General features: G+C 47.5%; 1 protein-coding gene across 1 annotated transcript in view; it reads right to left on the bottom strand.

Annotated features, from left to right (window-relative positions):
• GCH1 (GTP cyclohydrolase 1) overlaps nucleotides 1–18673 on the bottom strand; it is a 42252-nt gene extending 23579 nt beyond the window's left edge. The window contains exon 1 of the mRNA XM_054971766.1: nucleotides 18162–18673. Within this exon, the coding sequence (XP_054827741.1) occupies nucleotides 18162–18504 (343 nt within the window). The 5' untranslated portion in view covers nucleotides 18505–18673. The remainder of the gene's footprint in view (nucleotides 1–18161) is intronic.
• Between the last annotated feature and the right edge of the window lie 1597 nt (nucleotides 18674–20270).

Raw genomic sequence — 20270 nt, 5'->3', positions numbered from 1 at the left:
GAAAATATGTACTTTCGCTTCTTCCAGCAAGTGTCCTTGGAGGAGAGCTGCTAGCAGCGCACATTGTATCTTTTCCCAGAGACTGGGATATTTTCCTTTGTACTTCATGTAGTCTAAACTAATCTGTTCCCATGTAACCTCTTTGGGGTTTCGTGCCAGAATGTCAACAGACCCCGAAGGGTGGGAAGTTTCCCTATAATTAGCAATGTCTTTGTTTGAATTGTCACTTCTGCCAATTGCCACTTTTGGGTGGACACCTGTACTGTATGGATCTCAATAAAGCTACTTCAACTGGAACACCTGCGTGTTAACTGAGGAGGGCTTGAGGGACCTCACTGCCAGGGACTGACAGTGCCCCAAACTCGTAAAACAGGTCCAATAATGGTCTATTACTTCACAAGCCCCATTGTGAAGGCGCACACACAAGACTAACGTGCTTTGAAAATAAGCAGACACCGGTCTAAGATACCTCCTGTGACAACTCAGTCCAACAAGACACGATCTGAGAGTCACCCTTCTTCTACAAATGGACTTTTTAATTTTTTTAACATTTGATTTCATTTATCTCCCGGCCTTTCCCCCCAAAGGGGATCCAAAGCAGCCTGCATTACTCTTTTCTCCTCTGTTTTAGAGGCAAGTTTTATGCGGAGACTGTGTGATTGGCCCAGCTTCCATGGCAGAGTAGGGATTCGAACCTGGGTCCCCCAAATCCTTCTCCAACACTCTTTACTACTACATGACCCTGGCTCTCAAACAGGGAAGATAAATAAAAGGAAACAAAGGAAAGCTCCAGCATTAAATTGCCAAATTAGAATTCATGAGAAATTTTGACACTGTCACATTAGGCCTCAACTGGGACAAAGGTTTACAACCACACAAGAGCTACTAAACTAATTTTATCAAGCCCAAGGCAATTTTAGCATCACCTATAAATTCTGTTGTGAAGCCACTGTTCTTATCTTATATACAACCTAGCATTGCCAAGGAACGTCAGATACAACCTCTTACATTTCATGGGCCAAGCTAGAAGTGGCGAGTTACACTTGAATGGCAAGTGAACAGACTGGGCCAAGATACAAGTGACGCCTGACACAGGTTGGACACTTGTCAGCTTCCCTCAAGTTTTGATGGGAAATGTCGGCGTACTGGTCTTGCGGCTTGGCTCTCCGACTGCTGTCCAATGGACTTTTCAACTGTCACTTGTCCAACATTCAGCCAAGCTGCCTACATTTCCCATCAAAACTTAAGGGAAGCTGACAAGTGTCCAACCTGTGCGCCACTTGCAAGTGGAGCGCAAGTGAACAGGGAGGAATACATGTGAGTCTGTTCACTTGCCATTCAAGTGTAACTCGTCACTTCTAGCTTGACCCCATGTCACATGGAAGAGGGGGAAAGGACCTACACCTGAGGGTAAGATTAGAGCCTTTGGGCTGAAGTCTCGGGGGGGGGGGAATCTTTGAAGTGGGCCACAAAAGCTTACGCCACAAGAGACCTGTTTAGTCACAAAGGTGCCCCAAGACTCTTCTTTGGTTTCCTGTGGTCTAGGATTTTTCTACCCCCCCATCACCTGCACCCCAAGGCATCAAGATAGGGAGGCGGAAGAGTGAGCTATAAGAAAGGTAGCTTGCACTTATTTTATTCAGTTCCTGGATACTTAAAAAAAACCCAATTTGAATAAGAACAAAGGACTCAGAGGTGAGAGGGTCAGCAAAGGCCAACTTCATCCAAAGCTGCATTCTGGTCTCCCAGTGACTAAGACGCCCAACATAAAAATTCAACAACTGTGCCGGCTACGTTTTCTTTTATGGCTTCCTCTGACACACACAGACGCCTCCCTCGCAAACACGGGTATATAGACTTATGAACTGCCATTTGTGTCCGATAGCGTATCGCTATCACCGAGCGGTTTAATTTCCTGTGCTCCACAAGACAGACGCAGGTAACCCGGGCGACCAGGGATGGAGACGCAATGTTGGCTTTGTCATTCCATCACCAGGAAGAGTCTTGGGTTGGCTGCAGGGGGCTGGGAGGAGAAGAGAGTACGGGAAGAGAGACTCAAAATGGCAGCCACAACCAAACTCGGCATTCCCCAGAAGCCACAGCCAAAGGGCCTTTCTTAAGCCCGTCTGCAAGCAATAACTGCTGTGGCAGAGAATTCCCTGCTCTCTTTTGCCGTGGTTCCTGCGCATGTCAAATTGGACAAAATCAGAGACGTGGAAGCTGCTTGTCAAGTTACAGGGCACAAGAGATCGTCTGATGAGACATTGGTTTGGGCCAGTTTATCCATTTATTAAGTGTGAGGCTCCCACTAAGAGCTCAACTACAAGAGACGAATTACAGGAGGGCGTTCACGTGAAGGGAGTCGCAATGATGGCCGGGAAGCTGTTTTAAAAGACAGGTCGCAAGGTTCTGTCAATTTCCCCTCTCTACAGAGCCAGCAAAGATCTCTCCTCAGAGGGTTTGTTAATTTCCTCTTTGCCTCCTGGAAGGGGAGGTGAAACTGACAGAGCCTTCAGGAGGCCAAGAGGAAATTAACAAACCCTCTGAGGAGAGATCTTTGCTGGCTCTGTAGAGAGGAGAAATTGACAAAGCCTTCCGATCTGTCTTTTAAAACTCAGCTTCCAGGCTAACATGGCGACTCTGTTCACGTGCGCGTCCTCGTGTAATTCGTCTCTTGTAGTTGAGTTCTAAGATCCCAGGCGGAGCATCTTTTAAGAGGAGCCGCATCGTTTCTTCCCGTGCTAACACCATCCCACAGAATCTGGCTGAAACAGCCTTCACATTTTTACCTTCTCTCCCTTCCAAGGAGCTCAGAGAGAGTATACGGTTTTCCTCTCCTCCATTTCATCCTCAGCCACAAACCTGTGAGATAGGTAAGACTGAATGACTGACTTAATATCATTCAGTGAGCCTTGCGGCAAAGGGAAAATTTGCACCCAAGTTTCCCCCACCCCACCCCGGTCCATCCCAGTCCCACACCCCACCCCTGCTTCTGCCTATCACCCTACAGCTCGTTTTTAAGCAGGATGCTAAAAGATAGGGGCCAACATCGCAATTGCCTTGACAGGGGATGTTCGTCCACCATCTCATTTCCCCCTTCCTCCAGTATCACCCCACTCACTTCTACACCATCTTCATGTCCTCCTCCATAAGTCTTCCATATACTGCAAACTTTCTAGGCAGAGATTGCTTGACTGTTAGGGTTTCTAGATTGCAGGGCATACCTAGAAATGTTTTGGAGTCCATTGTAGCCCATTGAAGAACAGGATAATGTGAATACAGAATCCTGGTTCAAATTCTCCTGGCTAGCCTTGGAGAATATGACTTTCCTAGCCCCCATTCCCATTTTGGAAAACGCAGTTGCAAAGGGCTGTTGTGAGAAAATGAAATCACACTGCGTTCCCTAAAAAAGTGCTACAGAAGTAACTACCTATACTGCCACTATATCAACCATTGTGGTGTAGAGGTTAAGATGTTAGACTGAGATCCGGGAGGGGTTTAATCTCTCACTTTCTCTCAACTTCACAGGGTCATCGTAAGGATAAAATGGAAAAGAGAACCATATATACTGCTTTGAGCTGCTTGGGGGAAGGGTAGAATAAAAATGCATTGTGAATAAATTATGATGCTAGATGTATATTTTTAAGAAGTTCTTAGAAAGCAGAAGAAGTAGAAATAGTATGGGGAAAAAATCAAAACGTAAACCTACAGTCCAACCAAAGATCAGCTCTTCTAACCCCACAAGTTTCAGCAAGAGAGATTTAAGTGCCTCCCGTTCGAGTTGACGGGAATTAAAAGCACTGAATTTGGGTTGGATCAGGCTTTAATCTTTTCTTATCTTCCAGGGATAATGTCACCTTTGCCCCATAAAAAAGGGGCTGTGGGACTTTCCTACTCAATAAACGTCACAGTTACTGGCCTTTAAGATACAGCCTCCAGAATATGCTTGCTGAGCAGCCGGCGAAAATCACGATCGACGGAAATGACAACCTATGAAAGCAAAGAGCGCAATTCAGAAAGAAAGGAAGACGGAAAGATAAGGCCTGGATGAGACAAGACAGGCATCGACGATTTGGAGATTTTTTGCGTCAGAGGCAAAAGGGCCTGTTGCTATAGAAACTATTTGCATGGCTTTAATGTCACTTAGATGAACCTGGCAACTCCTGGCAGCCTGAACGAGGGTGAACATGCTATCCTGACAGCAGAACGGGCACACGTTCACCTGAGAAAGGAGACTCAAAGGGCCTGGAAGGTTTTAGGGATTTAAATCTGCCACATTTTTACTTACACACACACAGCTTAAGGTGGCATACATGGTTCTTCCCACAGACCTCTTTTATTATTATTATTATTATTATTATTATTATTATTATTAAAATTTCATACAACACAATCAATAATAAATAAAGAGCACATGTTATTATTGACTGGCCTTGCTGAGCTGATACAAGTTTCCGCCGGAGACCTAAGTATCAGCCAGATATCGGTGTAATTTGTATGCTGTTCCAAGTAGCGCCATCTTTTGCAGTTCTGTAGGTGTTAGAAAGCTGCAGTTTTTCCATATAAGTTGCGAAGATTTTCAAAATAGTTCCCAGGGCCCCAATGACAATGGGGACTACTGTTACATTCTTCATCCATAGTCAAGTGGTTTCTATTGCCGGATCTCTGTATTTAATCATTTCTTCTTGTTCTTTTTCTTCGATTCTGGCATCCCCGTATTATTGTTGTTGTTGTTGTTGTTACACCAGGCATATAGTGGTTGAGACGGGTGGGCTGTGAAGCTGGCCTCCTGCCATGGGGGGGGGATCTACCCCTTCTTCTGTCAACATCTAATAGTTGGCCATCCGGCCCCCAGATTGCTGTTTGGGTTGTGAAATATGTGTGGCTGCTGTCTTTTAGAAACTGCTTTATATATTTATTGATGTTTTTATCCGGTTTTAAAGAAATATGTTTATGTATTTTATGTATGTTGTATTCCGCTCTGAGCCCGTTTGCAGGGAGAACAGATTAGAAATACAATAAATAATAAATTAAAATAAACAAAATAATAATAATAACTAGCAACAAAGTCCACTGTGGGAAAAATGATTTTGCTACTACAGACTAACACAGCTAACTCCTCTGGATCTGTGACAACGGTATAGATATAAGTGGCGCAATGATGTCAGAAATCGTGCCAGGAAGGCACCCTCGTTCCGTGAGTTTTGCGCTGGGTAAAGACGTGTGGAAACGGCCCCAGTCATGATTACCCACTAAGCTTCATGGCAGAATGGGAGATCTGAACCCAGGACTCACAGGTCCTAGCCAGGCACTCTGACCACATAGTCCATGAAAAGGTTTGTGCGAGTTGAAAGGAGAAAAAGAAATATCTGAAATATTCTGGACACAAAAGCCCGCTTCAGCTAACACCCTAGCCCATGAAATAATCTTGTTTTTCAGGCACTACAAGACTCCTTTTAATGTTGTTTTTGCTGAAACGCCCACCAGGAGCTTAGCAAGTTGCTTTGACAACAATGATTTAAGCTTCAAGAGGCTGACCGTCAGGGCCCGGAAGATAACCCTGGACAGGCTGCTAAGTTCGTCTGTAGCAGCAAAATAAAAACGGTGGTAATGCGGCACCTTAAAGACTAACAAAATTTATTGCAGCACAATAAAGAGTCAGAGCTCCCTTCACCAGCCAAATAGACAGGCATTTCATGCTGGGAAAAGTTTTCTTAGTTTGGGAAAAGCTTATACTGGCGAAGGCAATGGCAAACCACCCCGTTAAAAAGTCTGCCAAGAAAATGTCATGATGTGACATCCCCCCACGGGTTAGTAATGACTCGGTGCTTGCACAGGGGACTACCTTTACCTTTTTATTTCTAGAACACTTTCAGTGCTCAAAGCACTTCACACATTAGCTTGCTGCAATCCTTACAACAACCCTGTAAAGTAGACCTCTATTAGTATAACACTATTACAGGCATACCCCCAACCCTTCCACAGCTACCCATAGGCACAATTTCGTCTCCCACCCCTAGATACCAAACCTGGCCCTGCCCAAACAAACACTACAGGCAGAAATTGGAGGAATAACAAAGTTGATGCCAGTTGCAATGAAAAAGTTGTGCTTTCAAGCTTCCAAAAAAAAACACACCCTCCCTACATAAGCATTTTCACTTTAGCACATAAGACAAAAGGCCAAATTAGATAAGACATTAGTATGGTGGCCAACTAATGTGTGGGAAGTTTCTAGAGATTTGGAAGCAGTGTGATGGCATGGAGTCCACCAGGGCTTTTTTTCTGGGGAAAAGAGGAAAATGAGGGAGAAACACACAGGCCTCCTTACAAAATGGCCATTTTCTCCGGGGGAACTGATCTCTGTCTGGAGATCAAGGGGCGGGGCCACCGGTCATGAGAGGTGCCGGAACTCCGTTCCACTGCGATCCTGCTGGAAAAAAGCCCTGGACTCCACATTCTGAAGCTACCATTTTCTCCAGGAGGAACTGGTCTCTATAGTCCGGATATTAATTGTAATCCTGGGACAATTCCAGACCCCACCTGGGGGGGGGGCTGCTAAGGGACTTTACCCCCTCCCCAATTGGCAAAAATGCAGCTTTAGGAAGAAATGCGATTTTCATCACAAAAATAGCATGGGAAATTCTAGCTTGGGAAATTCCTGGGATCAGTGCCTGCAGCAGAGGGTGGAGTTGCAAGCTGAGAATTTCCTCTGTAGTCCGGAAATCAGCTGTAATTCTGGGAGAACTCCAGGCACCACCCAGAAATTGGTAACCCTACATGAAAGATAGGGTTAATGCCTTCCTCTTACACACACACAATGCAGCCCAAATTCACTTCAAGCCTCGGTGGCTGATATTAAATTTCTATTAACAAGTGAGAAATCTGATCAACGTTCTCCAAATCTCAATGGCAAGATACCATCGGGACAGGCCATGTTTTTAAACAGGAGTGCTACTGATACTAAAGGTCAGATCTGTTCTACAATTCGACTGCACAGGGTCCTGTATCTTCCAAAAAAATACCCCTTGGGTTAACGCAAGCTGCTTCAGGTTCCTTAAGAATAACTACACAGCTTACCTTCGGTCATGTGGTAAAGATTCTTGAGCTTGGTGGCAGCCGCCGCCGAAGCAACTTTTTAAAAAATCTGCACATCAGATTTCCAGGGGCTAATCAGAAGCCCTGCTGGGAAAAAACCCACCTGGCCTTGCCCACTTCCTAAAAACATTCAGAGGAGTGCCAGGAGTCAGCTGGTTCCATGGTGCCCACAGGCACCACGATCGGTGACCCCTGGCCAAGACAGTGTACTCCAATGCCCGAATTTTCAGGGGCAGTAAACTGAATAGCTCTAAGCAAAGGAAAGCTGGTTTCTGTAATCTGCCCAAGATGTTCAAGTTAAGCAAAGGTTCATACAGTTCTTTATTTATACCCCAACTTTCTAGAATTTGAAAAAAATTAATTATGCTGTTATGAAGGGGAGGATCAGAATGCTACAAGAAGCATCAAAACCTAGCCCTGATTAATGAAAATTCTATCAGTTCCCCCTTCAGGTTTCAGAGATGTCATCTGGTTAAAGCTAGGTAAAGGTAGTCCCCTGTGAAAGCACTGAGTCATTACTGACCCATGGGGAGACGTCGCATCGCGACATTTTCTTGGCAGACTTTTTGTAACGGGGTGGTTTGCCATTGCCTTCCGCAGTCATCTACACTTTACCCCTATATATTTAAACATCTTCACCAAAGCCTTACTTTGGGCAAAAAAAGAACATCTGCCCCACACAGAAAAAAATATTTTCAGGATGTTATTTATTTACTTCCTTTATAGGCCACCTTTCCCCACAATGGGGTCCCAAAGCAGCTTACATCCTTCTCCTCTCTTCCATTGTATGCCCACAACAACCTTGTGAGGTAGGTTAGACCAAGAGAATATAACTGGCCCCAGATCAGCCAGCAAGCATCCATGGCGAAGTGGGGATTTGAACTTGGGGTCTCTCCGATTCTAGTCCAGCACTCTAACCACTACACCACACCAGTTCACATGCAGAATGGAGAATTCTGCACAGATTCCACACAACCATAACCAAACCTGACTGAACCGGATGTGATTCGAGGAGGGGCTACGGCTCAGTGGTAGAACCTCTGCTTGGCGCGCAGAAGGTCCTAAGTTCAATCTCCAGCATCTCCAGTTAAAAATCTTGGGTAGGAGGTGATGTGAAAAGATCTCAGGCCAAGATCTTGGACAGCTGCTTCCAATCTGAGTAGATAGTACAGACCTTGATGGATCTGATAGACAGCTTTGTGTGTCTCCTGTTAAATGCTGTTGGTTTGTAATTTGGGGGAAGAGGGGGGTAAGGAATATGCCCAAGTTTGTTTTCTGGAAAAGAATGTTCTGCTTCATATGCTGGAGAGCCAATGAAATGCAATAATAGCATTTCAAGATTAAAAAGATCAATGGCACGGATGGCAGGAAACATACAATAAGAGATGCGCTAAGAGACAGACAGACAGACGTGGTCCAAGCTGTGACCCCAAACTGACAAAAATGGCATTTAAGAGCTGTACAAGATGTGAAAAACTAGCCAGGCTGGGGTATGTCATCGGCTTCTAATGAACCACGTGCGCAGTCCCGAATGGAATCAATTGTCCAGAAACGATCCCCGAGTTCTTCCACTGACAGAACAAGGGGAGAGGAACGGAATATAATTTAATCCACGTTATGATGTATTACAAAACTGAAAACAGACAGAGGGAGGGGAGAAAGCAGTGGGTTATTCTGCCTTTTCTAAGGGCCTTACTAAAAAGTACATTATCCCTCTACCCTCCCCAGGTCTGCCTTGAAGACTTTTGACCGACGTACCTTGCAAATTCTGTGTTTCAAACTCAGACCCAGGAGCATGGGGTCCCAATTCAGATCAGAGCCAAGATACACAGAAAGGGGTTAATGCCCCCATACAGTTTCCCCAACTGTATGGGGACATTAATAACAACAACAACAACAACATTCAATTTATATACTGCCCTTCAGGACAACCTAATGCCCACTCAGAGCAGTTTACAAAGTATGTCATTATTATCCCCACAACAAAACACCCTGTGAGGTGGGTGGGGCTGAGAAAGCCCTGAGAGAGCTGTGACTGACCCAAGGTCACCCAGCTGGCTTCAAGTGGAGGAGTGGGGAATGAAACCCGGCTCTCCAGATTAGAGTCCTGCCGCTCTTAACCACTACACCAAACTGGCTCAAATTAAGGATTTGTATGGCACCCACCGGGGCACGGATGCCCACATGTAGATTTCTTCCACCGGCCAAATATCAGTTTCTCCAGGGCCTTCAGATGGGGAAGATGAAGGGGGTCCACAGGCTAAAAACTCTGCTCCTCACACACTGCTGTCATTCTGCAAACCGTCCAAACCATGCCTGGGAATTGAGCGCTCAGCAAGGAACTTGATTTACAGATGTTAGAGAAATGCCCCTGTAATGGAATTGGTATGCATCTATCTTGGGGATTAACTACATACAACAGGGCTGGTTTTCTGAATTTGTAGGCAGCTTGTGGTGTGAAAGAGTTGTGCAAGAGATCATTTGTTACAACAAGTTTCTACCAGATTAACAGCGCAATCTGAAAAACAGTTGCTCCAGTCTAAGCCCATTGAAATCAATGGCCTTACACTGGAGTAACTCTTTTTAGGCAGGGCCGGCACGCCCATTGAGGCAGGTCCGGCCCCCACCTCAAGCGTTGAGGCACCGAAGGGGCGTGGAGGGGGCGCTGGGAGCGGAGGCGTGCACCATGGAGCTGGCATGCCTGGCCCACAGCTGCTGCAGCCGGCCAGCCCTGCGCTGCCACCAACACACGCCCCCAGCTGGGCGCAGCAGCCGCGGGCCAGGCACAGCAGCCATCCGGGGCAACGTGCAGAACCTCCCCAGTCACCCACCGCGCCCGACTGGGAGCGCAGGCAGCCTCCACGCGCCGTCCCAGCCACCCCGCACGTTCGCACATAGGGGCAGTCACGGGAGCCAGAAACCCTGGCGCCGCCCCTGTTTTTAGGCCTGCACTGTAAATGCAGCCCCCTAGCCACCCACTATGGCTTGCTAGATGGTAGACAAAATTAGGGGTTTTGCCATCTGACGGGCAGTCAACACAAGAGGCTCAACAAAGCCCCCTTCCATAGAAGTCGGCCTGTGTGTGCACTTACACACAAGTAGGATGGTATTATCGATTTCTAGACAGAAGAGCATCTAACCACCTTCAGATCAAACTGATACACTGTACACGGGGCTGCCTTTGAAAACGGTTTGGGAGCTTTGGTTGGTTCAGGAATAGGCTGTCTGTTTATTGGCCAGGGCTAGTGATCAAGTGAGCACTGCAGTTTTAAAAGATCCTAGGATCTGGGAGATTCAAATTCCCCTGGAAGCTCACTGGATGATCTCAGCCTAACCTACTCTGCAGGGATGTTGTGAAGATAAAACAGGTGAGGAGAACAGTGTATGCCACTTTGGGAAGAAAGATGGGTAGGAGAGCGATGACTTAAAATAACTAGGCTTTTGAAAACTCATTCTGCTCACAGGAGGTATAGTGGTCAGAGTGTTGGACTAGGATCTGGCAAACCCAGGTTTGAATCCCCACTCTTCCATAAAAACTCAGAGGGTGACTTCAGGCCAGTTACCATCTCTCAGCCTAAACTACCTCATATGCGGTTGCCATGAGGATAAAATGGAAGATGGAATCATGCAAGCCATCCTAAGTGCCGTGGCATGCCACTCAAGATCACAGGACAGAATAAAATCTCAGTTCATGAAAAACTGAACCAAAGAGAGAGTCTAAGGGGCTCCCTAGTTGTGGAGAAAAACACTGACAAGTACGGAGCCAGGTTTCTGGGAATGGGCCTCGCCTAACGTAATGCATCTCAGGTAACCAGCCCCCAAACCAAAAAAACAGGAATGGTTCTTGGACAAGCAAGATCCGGGTAAAGACCAACTAGATTTCCAAGGTATGAGCTTTCAATAGTCAAAGCTCCCTTCATCCGGTACATGGAAAAGGTGCAAAATCAAAAAGAGTCCAGTAGCACCTTTAAGACTAACCAAAGGTGCTACTGGACTCTTTTTGATTTTGCTACTACAGACTAACACGGCTAACTCCTCTGGATCTATGACGATAGAAAAGGTGGGATGTTTCCTTGACGGACTTTAATTGTTAAGAAACGGCTCTACCCCAAAACGAAGCAAAGCTTGGAGGATGTTACCCTGCCTCCAGATGAAATGTGGGGGCAGATAAAGGGGAAGTATATACAAGATTCTCTAGTTTGTTTCCACTTTGTAAAATGCAGCTACAAAAGGTTGGGATAATGCAAGGTTATGCTTGCCCTGAAAAGGCGTTATACAAAATTATCTACGGTATCATCATATTAGTGAATCTGACGGAGAGAAAGATAACTGCTGGTTGTTGGCAAAAGCCCTGTGTGAGGTGCAGGATCGATCGATCTCTCAATCTGACCTGATCTGGAGCAGGGGATCCACACACACACACCCCGAGACCCTGCTTGCCTCCACAAGCATATTTGTAAATAAAATCTCCTGTGCTCTCTCTGCCCCCCAAAGGGAACCAACACAGACAAGCGCTGCTGTTGGTACTTCTCACTGCTTGGGGCAATGGAGAAGGGAAACAATATGAGCAGAATAGCAAAAAGGAAGGCATCCAATGTCCACGATCTCTGTATGCAAGGAACTAGAACCAAGAGAGATTAAAACAAAGGCATGAAGATGCTTGCTCACCTTTTATATTCTAGATCGAGACAAGGATGCTTTAACGGAAAAAAACCCCCAGAAAATACCCTTCTGAATCAAAACCAATTTCGAAATATTTTATATACAGTTTGTAACTGTACCCATTAAGTGTTTTATTATCAGAGTTGAAAAGGGCCATAGTCTCTTCATATTAGTCCACGTGCGATGTGATGGCATACTGAGCTATAGTATCACTCGTTGCCTGGATTCTCTGACAGTGTTTTGGAAGTCCGGGGGATGAAAGTACAGCAAATCTGCTCCGTTCCCTTGAAGGCCAGCCTGGGACTTTGCCGTCTAGCATTCTGCAAACAGAATGAAAAGTTATCCCTAAGCAAACCGGCTCGGCTTCAGGCTTTACGAGTTTTCCCCACAGGATTATGATAGGACAGGCCAATAGACTGAGAGAAATACACAGCTGCATGAAAGAGCCAATATTTATCCAATGCTCACTTTCGAGTCTGCTACCCAGAAATAAACTCTGAAGTTCCAGGCAAACAAAGTCTATGGGTATAATGCAAAAGTCGTAGGTTTTCCTATACCGAAGGGAAAAGCACCGGCTGCAAAATAAACTGTGCTTACAATTCAGTGTCCAAAGCACTTCACACGCATTGACTTACTGAAATCCTCTCAACAGCCATGTAAGAGGGCTAGTAGGGTCGTTCTCAAACTATAACATTGAGAGGCAGTGCTGTCTAGTGGTTAGTGTCGGCCTCAGATTCGGAGACTCATGTTCGAACCCCTAATCTATCACAGAAGCTTGCTGGGCAACTTTGGGCCACTCATACACTCTTCGCACAATCTACTTTACAAGGTTGTTGTGAGGTTAAAATAGAGGAAAGAAGACTGAGGTCAGCTGCTCTGGGTATTGGAGAGAAAGGTGGGTATAAATGAAGTAAGTAAATCGATCAACATTTGGAATGAGAGACAGCCTGGAGCGCAACTAGTGTGACACAGAGGTTGAAGTGTTGGCCATAAAGCTGAGGAAGCCCAAATCCAAATACTTTTTCGCCAGCAACATTCACTGAGTGACCTCGGGCCAGGCACTGTCTCTTCATAGGGTCATCATAAGGCCAAGATGGACCTTCTTCCCTCTATGTGGAATTAACAGAACATCTTGCCATAAAATACTGCTAGTGGCTTAGCTAGACCATGAATTAGCCTGTCAATGGCTAGTAGGCATTATAGCTACATAGGAAAGAGTCCAGTAGCACCTTTAAGACTAACCAACTTTACTGGAGCATAAGCTTTCGAGAATCACAGTTCTCTTCGTCAGATGCAAGAACTGTGATTCTCGAAAGCTTATGCTACAGTAAAGTTGGTTAGTCTTAAAGGTGCTGCTGGTCTCTCTTCTATTTTGCTACTACAGACTAACACGGCTAACTCCTGTGGATCTCTAGCTACATAGAACCTCCACGTTCAGGAGCATTATATCTCTGAGTCCCAGCTGCTGGAGACCAAAAGGAAAAGTCTTCCTGTCCTCTTTGTTGGCTTTCCAGAAATATCCAATTGGCCAAGAAATCCAGTTTTAGAGAACAGGGTACTTAAGTATTTGCCATCAAATCGCACCTGATTTATGGTGACCCCAGGAAGGGGGGTGACCCCAGGAAGGGGGCTTTCAAGGCAAGTGAGAACCAGAGGCGGTTTGCCTTCCTCTGCAGAGTCTTCTTTGGTAGTCCCCTCCACCCTTACTTATTTATTATTTTACTTTTGTTATTTATAGTCATGGAGGCTCAAGGCGGATTACACAATGCAACTCAATACGATCAACAGAGGGACATTGAGAAAACAAGGCAATAGGGTACAGATTGCAGAAATCTGAGAACAATGTTGAAACAAAACATAAGCAATTTGACATATAATAAATGATAGTAGCAGTCAGTGCCTAGTAGTAAAGCCTGCAGTCCCTATCCCTTTATCGAAGCATCTCTTTGAATCATTTCCTTTCAGCAAAGCCATATTACCTGTGTATGAAAACCCGCCTGAATAGTTTGGTGAGAGCTTTCCTGACTTCTTTGGGCGTGCCATTCCATGTTGGGGGCCACTACAGAGAAGGTCTGAGTATGAGCAGTTGTTGCTTTTGCCCATTTGCAGGTGGTACCTGCAGAAAGCCCTGGTCAGACGAACAAAGCTGCTGTAGCAGAGCATAGGTAGAGAGGTGCTCCTGTACATATCAGCCACCAAGGCCATACTGTATGCAATAGCCAAAACCTTGAACTGAGCCCAGTAACTAATAGGTAGCCAATGGAGTGACTGCAGAATGGGAATAATATGTATGCTCCATGTGGCTTGCGATAATAACTGAGCTGCAGCATTCTGCAGCAAGTGGAGTCTCTAAGTTGTCTTCGAGGGGAGACCTACGTAGGGCGCATTACAGTAGTCTAGTCTCGATGTTACCTTGCCGTGAATCTAGGTCAGCCATGTCAAGGTAGGCGACCGTCTTCCAGGCTAGACTGAGTCAGGGGAAGACATTTCTTGCAGCTACATTAACTTGCTTCTCTAGCAGCAGCGCTGGATCCAGTATAACCCCCAGGCTCTTATCGAAGTACCAACCCTGATTAGCTTCCAAGATCTGAGGAGTGGGCTATACCGTGCTGCCTTCCCTCCCCAGAGCGCTGAGCACTGAAAGACAAAACGGACTCAGTCTTTGGTCTCTTAATCTGCGTCATCACCACCCCTTTACATGGCTTTGCCAACATCCCCAAGGCAGAACACGGTAAAGATCGGAAGCAAAACTCTCTGGCTACGTCAGAAGGCAATCGAGGTCAGGCTGCAGCCTTTGTATCTCTGACAGGCCTGTTAAAACACGTGCCCCCCCACCCAAAAGGCAAGAATGCACTACGCAGAGTGGACCGCTGGCAAACATCTAAGTATTATTTAAAAGTATTGTTATTATTATTATTATTATTACTACTACTACTACTACTACTACTACTACTACTACTACTACTACTACACTTCTAGACCGCCCTCCCCATCAGACAGGCTCGGGGGAGTGTAACAACATATGATTTTTACATAAAGATTAAAAACAATAAAAACATTATAAAACATTAAAACATTATTCGATATACAATTAAAATTGGCGGATATAAATATTAAAATACAGCATTTTAGGCGCAGGGTTTAGTTCTTACATAATGACCTGCGCCACACTTTGTGAGCTCCTGCATGGGTGGTGGACGGTCTTCAGCGGTATGGCCGGCAAGAGGACAGCCTAGCCCCCCACCCCAATTCCTGGAAGAACATCTCCGTCTTGCAGGCCCGGTGGAGAGATAACAAATCCCACCAAGCCCTAGTCTGCTCAGACAGAGAGTTCCACCAGGTCGGAGCCAGGACCGAAAAGGCCCAGGCTCTGGTAGAGGCCAGGCGGACGTCCCTGGGGCCAGGGACCATCAGCGAGTGCTTATTGGCTGATCGATGCGACCTCCGGGGAACATATGGGGAGAGCTGCATGACCACCTAAAAGCAACCCAACTCGCTGCTGAGCCAAACTTCACGGGGACGGAGTTCTCCGACACAGCTACTCCAGAATGTAAATCTTCATAAGCACTGGGGTAGATCCAGCCATGCAGTGAAGAAAATGTAAATGGCCTTTAAGTTTTCTTAAGAGTAGCAAATTTTCACTGCTTCCTCCCTCCCATTCCAGTCCACTGAGCCCCCTGAAATTTTATTCCAAGGGAGTTAGCAGACTTTAAGGAACAACATCGTGGGGGTCTGCAATGGGAGGGGGAAATTAGCAACCATCGCCACCCTCTTCTTAAGAAAACTTAAGGCCCGAAGCCATAGAAAATTAAACATGGAAGAGTCTCAGAAATCATATTGTGCTGTAACTAGATCGTAACTCCGGATTGTTTTATTTGTTCTAGTCTATGCTTTGAATTTTCTTTTTAGTGCAATGGCGTTCCATGATTGGTCAAATGACCATAAATAAAGGAATGAATATGGAAGAGTGTAACTCTGCTATGGATGGCACCGCAAATAAAACATGACCCCAGGCAAGGGTATTCTGAGGAATTGAAAGTTACTCTATTAAAATCACAAAGTTTAATCTCATGTCAAACGTTTGTCAGTCACCTCGGCTTTGGCACCTTCGCTGACCGGAAGACAGAAGCAAGTTTGCTCCCTGTGGAACCAACGGGTAAGCGAACGCCTGCAGGAAAAGGTACGTAGCAGGTACTAAGTTGCATTGCATGGCCATTCAATGCGTGTGCAACCTTCCAACGGCAATCAACCATTGGTTCCCCTAGCATTGTACCATTTGCTCTACTCTGACTGGTTTTCTTGAGTCTCACGCAGAGAAAGGTCTTTCTCATAGACGCATCCGCTAGAGATGCTACATGCAAAGGCTGGCCTCTGCCACCAAACCATAACCGCTCCCTCAAAGCAGTGTCTCTATGGAACCCAGGGTGAGAGCCATGCCTCCCTTTTTGCCCACAACATCCCTGTGAGGTAGGTGAGACTGACAGATGACTGGCAGAGCCAGTTTGGTGTAGTGGTTAAGAGCACGGGACTCTAATCTGGAGAGCCGGGTTTGATTCCCCACTCCTCCACAAAGCCAGCTGGGTGACCTTGGGCGAGTCACAGTTCTCTTGAGCTCTCTTAGCCCCACCCACCTCACAGGGTGATTGTTGTGGGGTAATAATAACACTTTGTAAACCGCTCTGAGTGGGCATTAAGTTGTCCTGAAGGGCGGTATATAAATCGAATGTTATTATTATTATTATTATTATTGGCACAAAGCCACCCAAGGATCTTCACAGCAGACTGAACCCAGAGACTGGTCTGAAGCCTTGACCACTACACCACATTACCTCTACAATGTTTCCGTAATGCAGCTCTGGGAGAGCAAGAGAATGCCTGACCAACCGGTGGAAGGGACATTCAACACAGCAAAGAGTTAGGAATCAGGATGTCCAAGAACAGAGTTTCAGGTGGGTAGCCGTGTTGGTCTGCAGTAGCACCTTGGAGACCAATTAGATTTCCAGGGTATGCATTCTCAAGAGTCAAAGCTGCCTTAGTCAGATACATTTAGATGTGGAAGTATGCAGGGTTTTATCCAACCAGGAGGTGGGAGGGGGTTTTAAAGTAAGGGGGTTAGGGTTATAAAAGACGTCCAAGTATGCTGCTGTAGCATAGTGGTTAAGTTGCTGAGTTGCGAATCAGCACTCTGCTAGTTCGACTACCATAACTGCCATAGCTCAGCAGTTGGGTCAGCCCCTCCTCTCAGCACAGCTCCCCAGCTGTATTGCGGGGATAAGAATAACACTGGCTTTGTTCACTGCTTGGAGCGGGGCATTAATCTGTCCAGAAAGGTGGTATATAAGCACACTGTCGTCGTTATGCCTACCCTACCCTCTGCCCACCCCCCGGCAGCTGAGATTCCATAACCCCCCCCCAGGGCAGGGGGAGGGGTGATAATACCTGCCTACTTTGGGACAGCCCAGGCAAGCCAGATCTCGTCAGATCTCAGAAGCTAAACCGGGTCAGCCTTAGTTAGTAACTGGATGAGAGGCGTCCAAAGAAGACCAGAGCTGTTACGCAGTCGATGGCATACTTCTTCCGTTAGCCTCTCGCCTTTAAAACCCCACCAAGGGTCACCATACGCTATAAAGTGACAGCACTTCCCACCAGCACTTCACCAGGATCTTACGGAAATTCCCCAAGGGGCCCGGTGAGCCCCTAAAGGAGGCTTTGGCAACGTTTATTGCGTTTATAAACATTAGTAATAAGCAGGGCTCATTTCAAGGGGGAGCGTGCAGGAACGCAGTTCCGGCATTTCCCCAAAGACGTCACATGTCAGGTGGCCCCACCCACCCAACTCTTGGCCATTTTGGGCCCGTTTCAGCCTGGATTGGGGCCAAAACAGCACGGATCGGGCCTCTGACAGGTGGTGGATCACTCTCCCACTCAACAGCAGCCCGATCCTAACCATTTTGGGCCCCTTTTCAGCCATTTTCAGTCCCTTTTTGCCATTTTGGGCCCAATTTCGGCCCTGAATGGCAAAGATTGGGTCCAAAACAGCCAGGATAGGTGATGTCAGGGGGTGCGGCATATGCAAATCAGTCATGCCAATAACACACTTCTGGTGATGGCGAGGGGCGGGGCATATGCTAATGAGTTATGCTAATGAGTTATGCTAATGAGTTCCTCCAGCTCTTGTTCTACGAAATGACCCCTGGTAATAAGTAATACATTAGTAATAAGTAACGAATTACTAATAAGTAACCAACACTAACCCAATGTCTCGGATTCGGACCGCCTCTTCCCAGTGGCCGGATCCAACCAGAAGGCGGAGCCGGAGCTCAGCCTCAGTTGTCCATCCGTGAAATGGGTGCAGGGCGAGGCGGCGCAGCACGCCCGCCCGCCTGCCCTCGCCCTGCGCTCACCTGTGATGGTCTCCTGGTAGCCCTTGGTGAAGAACTGCATGGCGGTGGCCGCCCTCCAGGGGGTCTTGCGCAGCCCCTGGCGCTGCGGGTCCTCGCCCAGGGCGCGCAGGATGGTGGTGTAGGCGGCGGTGAGGCCGGGCAGGTTCAGCTCGTTGTCCTCCTCGCTGCGCGTCCGCTCCTCTTTCCAGCTCTCCAGCGCCGTCGGGCCGCGTGGAGCCTCGGCGGGGCGGGCGGGCAGCGGCGCGGCGGGCAGCGGCGGCGGCTTCTCCGCCGGGCCGTAGCCGTTGCAGCTGGCGGCTCGCAGGGGCGGCTCCAGCAGCGCCCGCGGCTTCACCGTCTCCATCGGCGCCCGAAGCCTCCCGGCGGACGGAGGCGGGGGTCCCCGGGGCGGAATTGCGCCCTGGGCGCACAGAGCTTTGGCGCGGCCGTGCGTCCCCCCGCGGCCCGAGGGAGCGCTCTCCGGGCGCGCAGGCAGAGGCGATCCCCGGCAGAGCCCTCCTGCTTCGGCCTCTCCGTGGGGGCCCCCGGCTGAGCTGCGTTCCCACCGCCGGCGCCCCGCTTTATAGCGCGCCGCGCTTCTCCCGCCGGCCGGCACCGTCCCCATTGGGCGCCCCGCCCGTGCGTCAGCCAGCCCGGCAGCCTGTCAGAGGGGCAGGAGGCCGCCAGGCGCGGCAGGCGGAAGCGGCAGGGGGGAGCGGGAGGCGCCGGCCGCCGGGGCTTCGCGGAACCCGAGGGTGGGGACGCGCCCTGGGCTCTGGGCGGAGCCTTTGGCGGAGGGAGGCGCGGCTGCCCGGGCGGCCTTTGCCTGGAGACGCGCTGTGGGGGTGGTGGAAGGGTCGCATGTCCGCGCAAGGGAATGGCACGGCCGGAGATGGGGTTGCCAACGGCGCGTTAGGGCATGCCTGGAGATTTGGGGTGTGTGAGGTTGCCAACCTTCCGGTGGCCTAACCTAGGATGGGCACCACCGGATACATAAACTAAGAACTACAAAATACTCCGGTGTATAGGAACTACAAAGTTCCACAATCTCTTAATTTTTTTAATTATTTTGTATTTTTTAAAAGTGCAAAGTGCTAATATTGCGCAAGCATATAACGATAAGATTAATCAATAATCATTCCAATCCAGCTAGTAAAGTTCATCAATATGCATACAAGTCCAACTGGTAAAGTTCATCAATTCATGAGTATTGCAATCAATACGTGAAGGCAAAAATTCCAGTATAATTGGACTTGGAGGTCACTGTCTTGGCATTTGTGTGATATACTGGAATCTTTGCCTTCATTTTTGCATATTGATGAACTTTACTAGTTGGATTGGAGAGATTATTGATTCATCTTATTGTTATATGCTTGCACATATTAACACGTTGCACATTTTAAAAAAACAAAATAATTAAAAAATTTCTTAAGAGATTGTGGAACCTCCCGGTGGCGGCTGGAGATCTGGAATTACAACAGATCTCCAAGCCAGATATCAGGTCCCCTGGAGAAAATGGTTGCCTTGGAAGGTGGGCTCTTATTTATTTTTTTAAAAAAATTATTGGATATTTAGCCCGTCCTCCCCACAAGCAGGCTCAGGGCGAGTTACAACAACATCAATTAAGACATAATAAATACAATAAATGCAACAAGATTAACAAAAGGTAGGGCATGGCTTTTCGTTTTGGGACACGTCCATTTGATTCACAAACCACAATACAGCTATTACTGCTCTCAGGCAAAAGTACTGCTTTCCATATGGGGTGGCAGCCGTTCTTCCTCTCCTCCCAAAGCACATGGTAAGTCAGAGGGAGCCAGTCCTAAAAATCTGCAGCTCTGTATAGTTGTATGGAATTATACTCCGCTGAGATCCCTCCCCAAACTCCACCCTCTCCAAGTCCCACCCCAAAATCTCCAGGAATTTCCCCACTTGGAGCTGTCAACCCTAGGAGGATTCTGGGAAGGATGGGATTTGGGGAAAGGAGGGACCTCAGCAGGGTATAATTCCATAGAGTTCACCCTCCAAAGCTCCTCCAGCACCATATTTCAAATGGTGCTGGGAGGAGGGTTTTGCAGATACCACGGACAGCCAAAAAGACCAATAAGTGGGTACTAGATCAAATCAAGC

The sequence above is a fragment of the Eublepharis macularius genome, chromosome 2 (genome assembly GCF_028583425.1).
Source record: "Eublepharis macularius isolate TG4126 chromosome 2, MPM_Emac_v1.0, whole genome shotgun sequence".
NCBI classification, from domain to species: Eukaryota; Metazoa; Chordata; class Lepidosauria; order Squamata; family Eublepharidae; genus Eublepharis; species Eublepharis macularius.
This window is presented reverse-complemented; position numbering and strand designations above follow the sequence as displayed.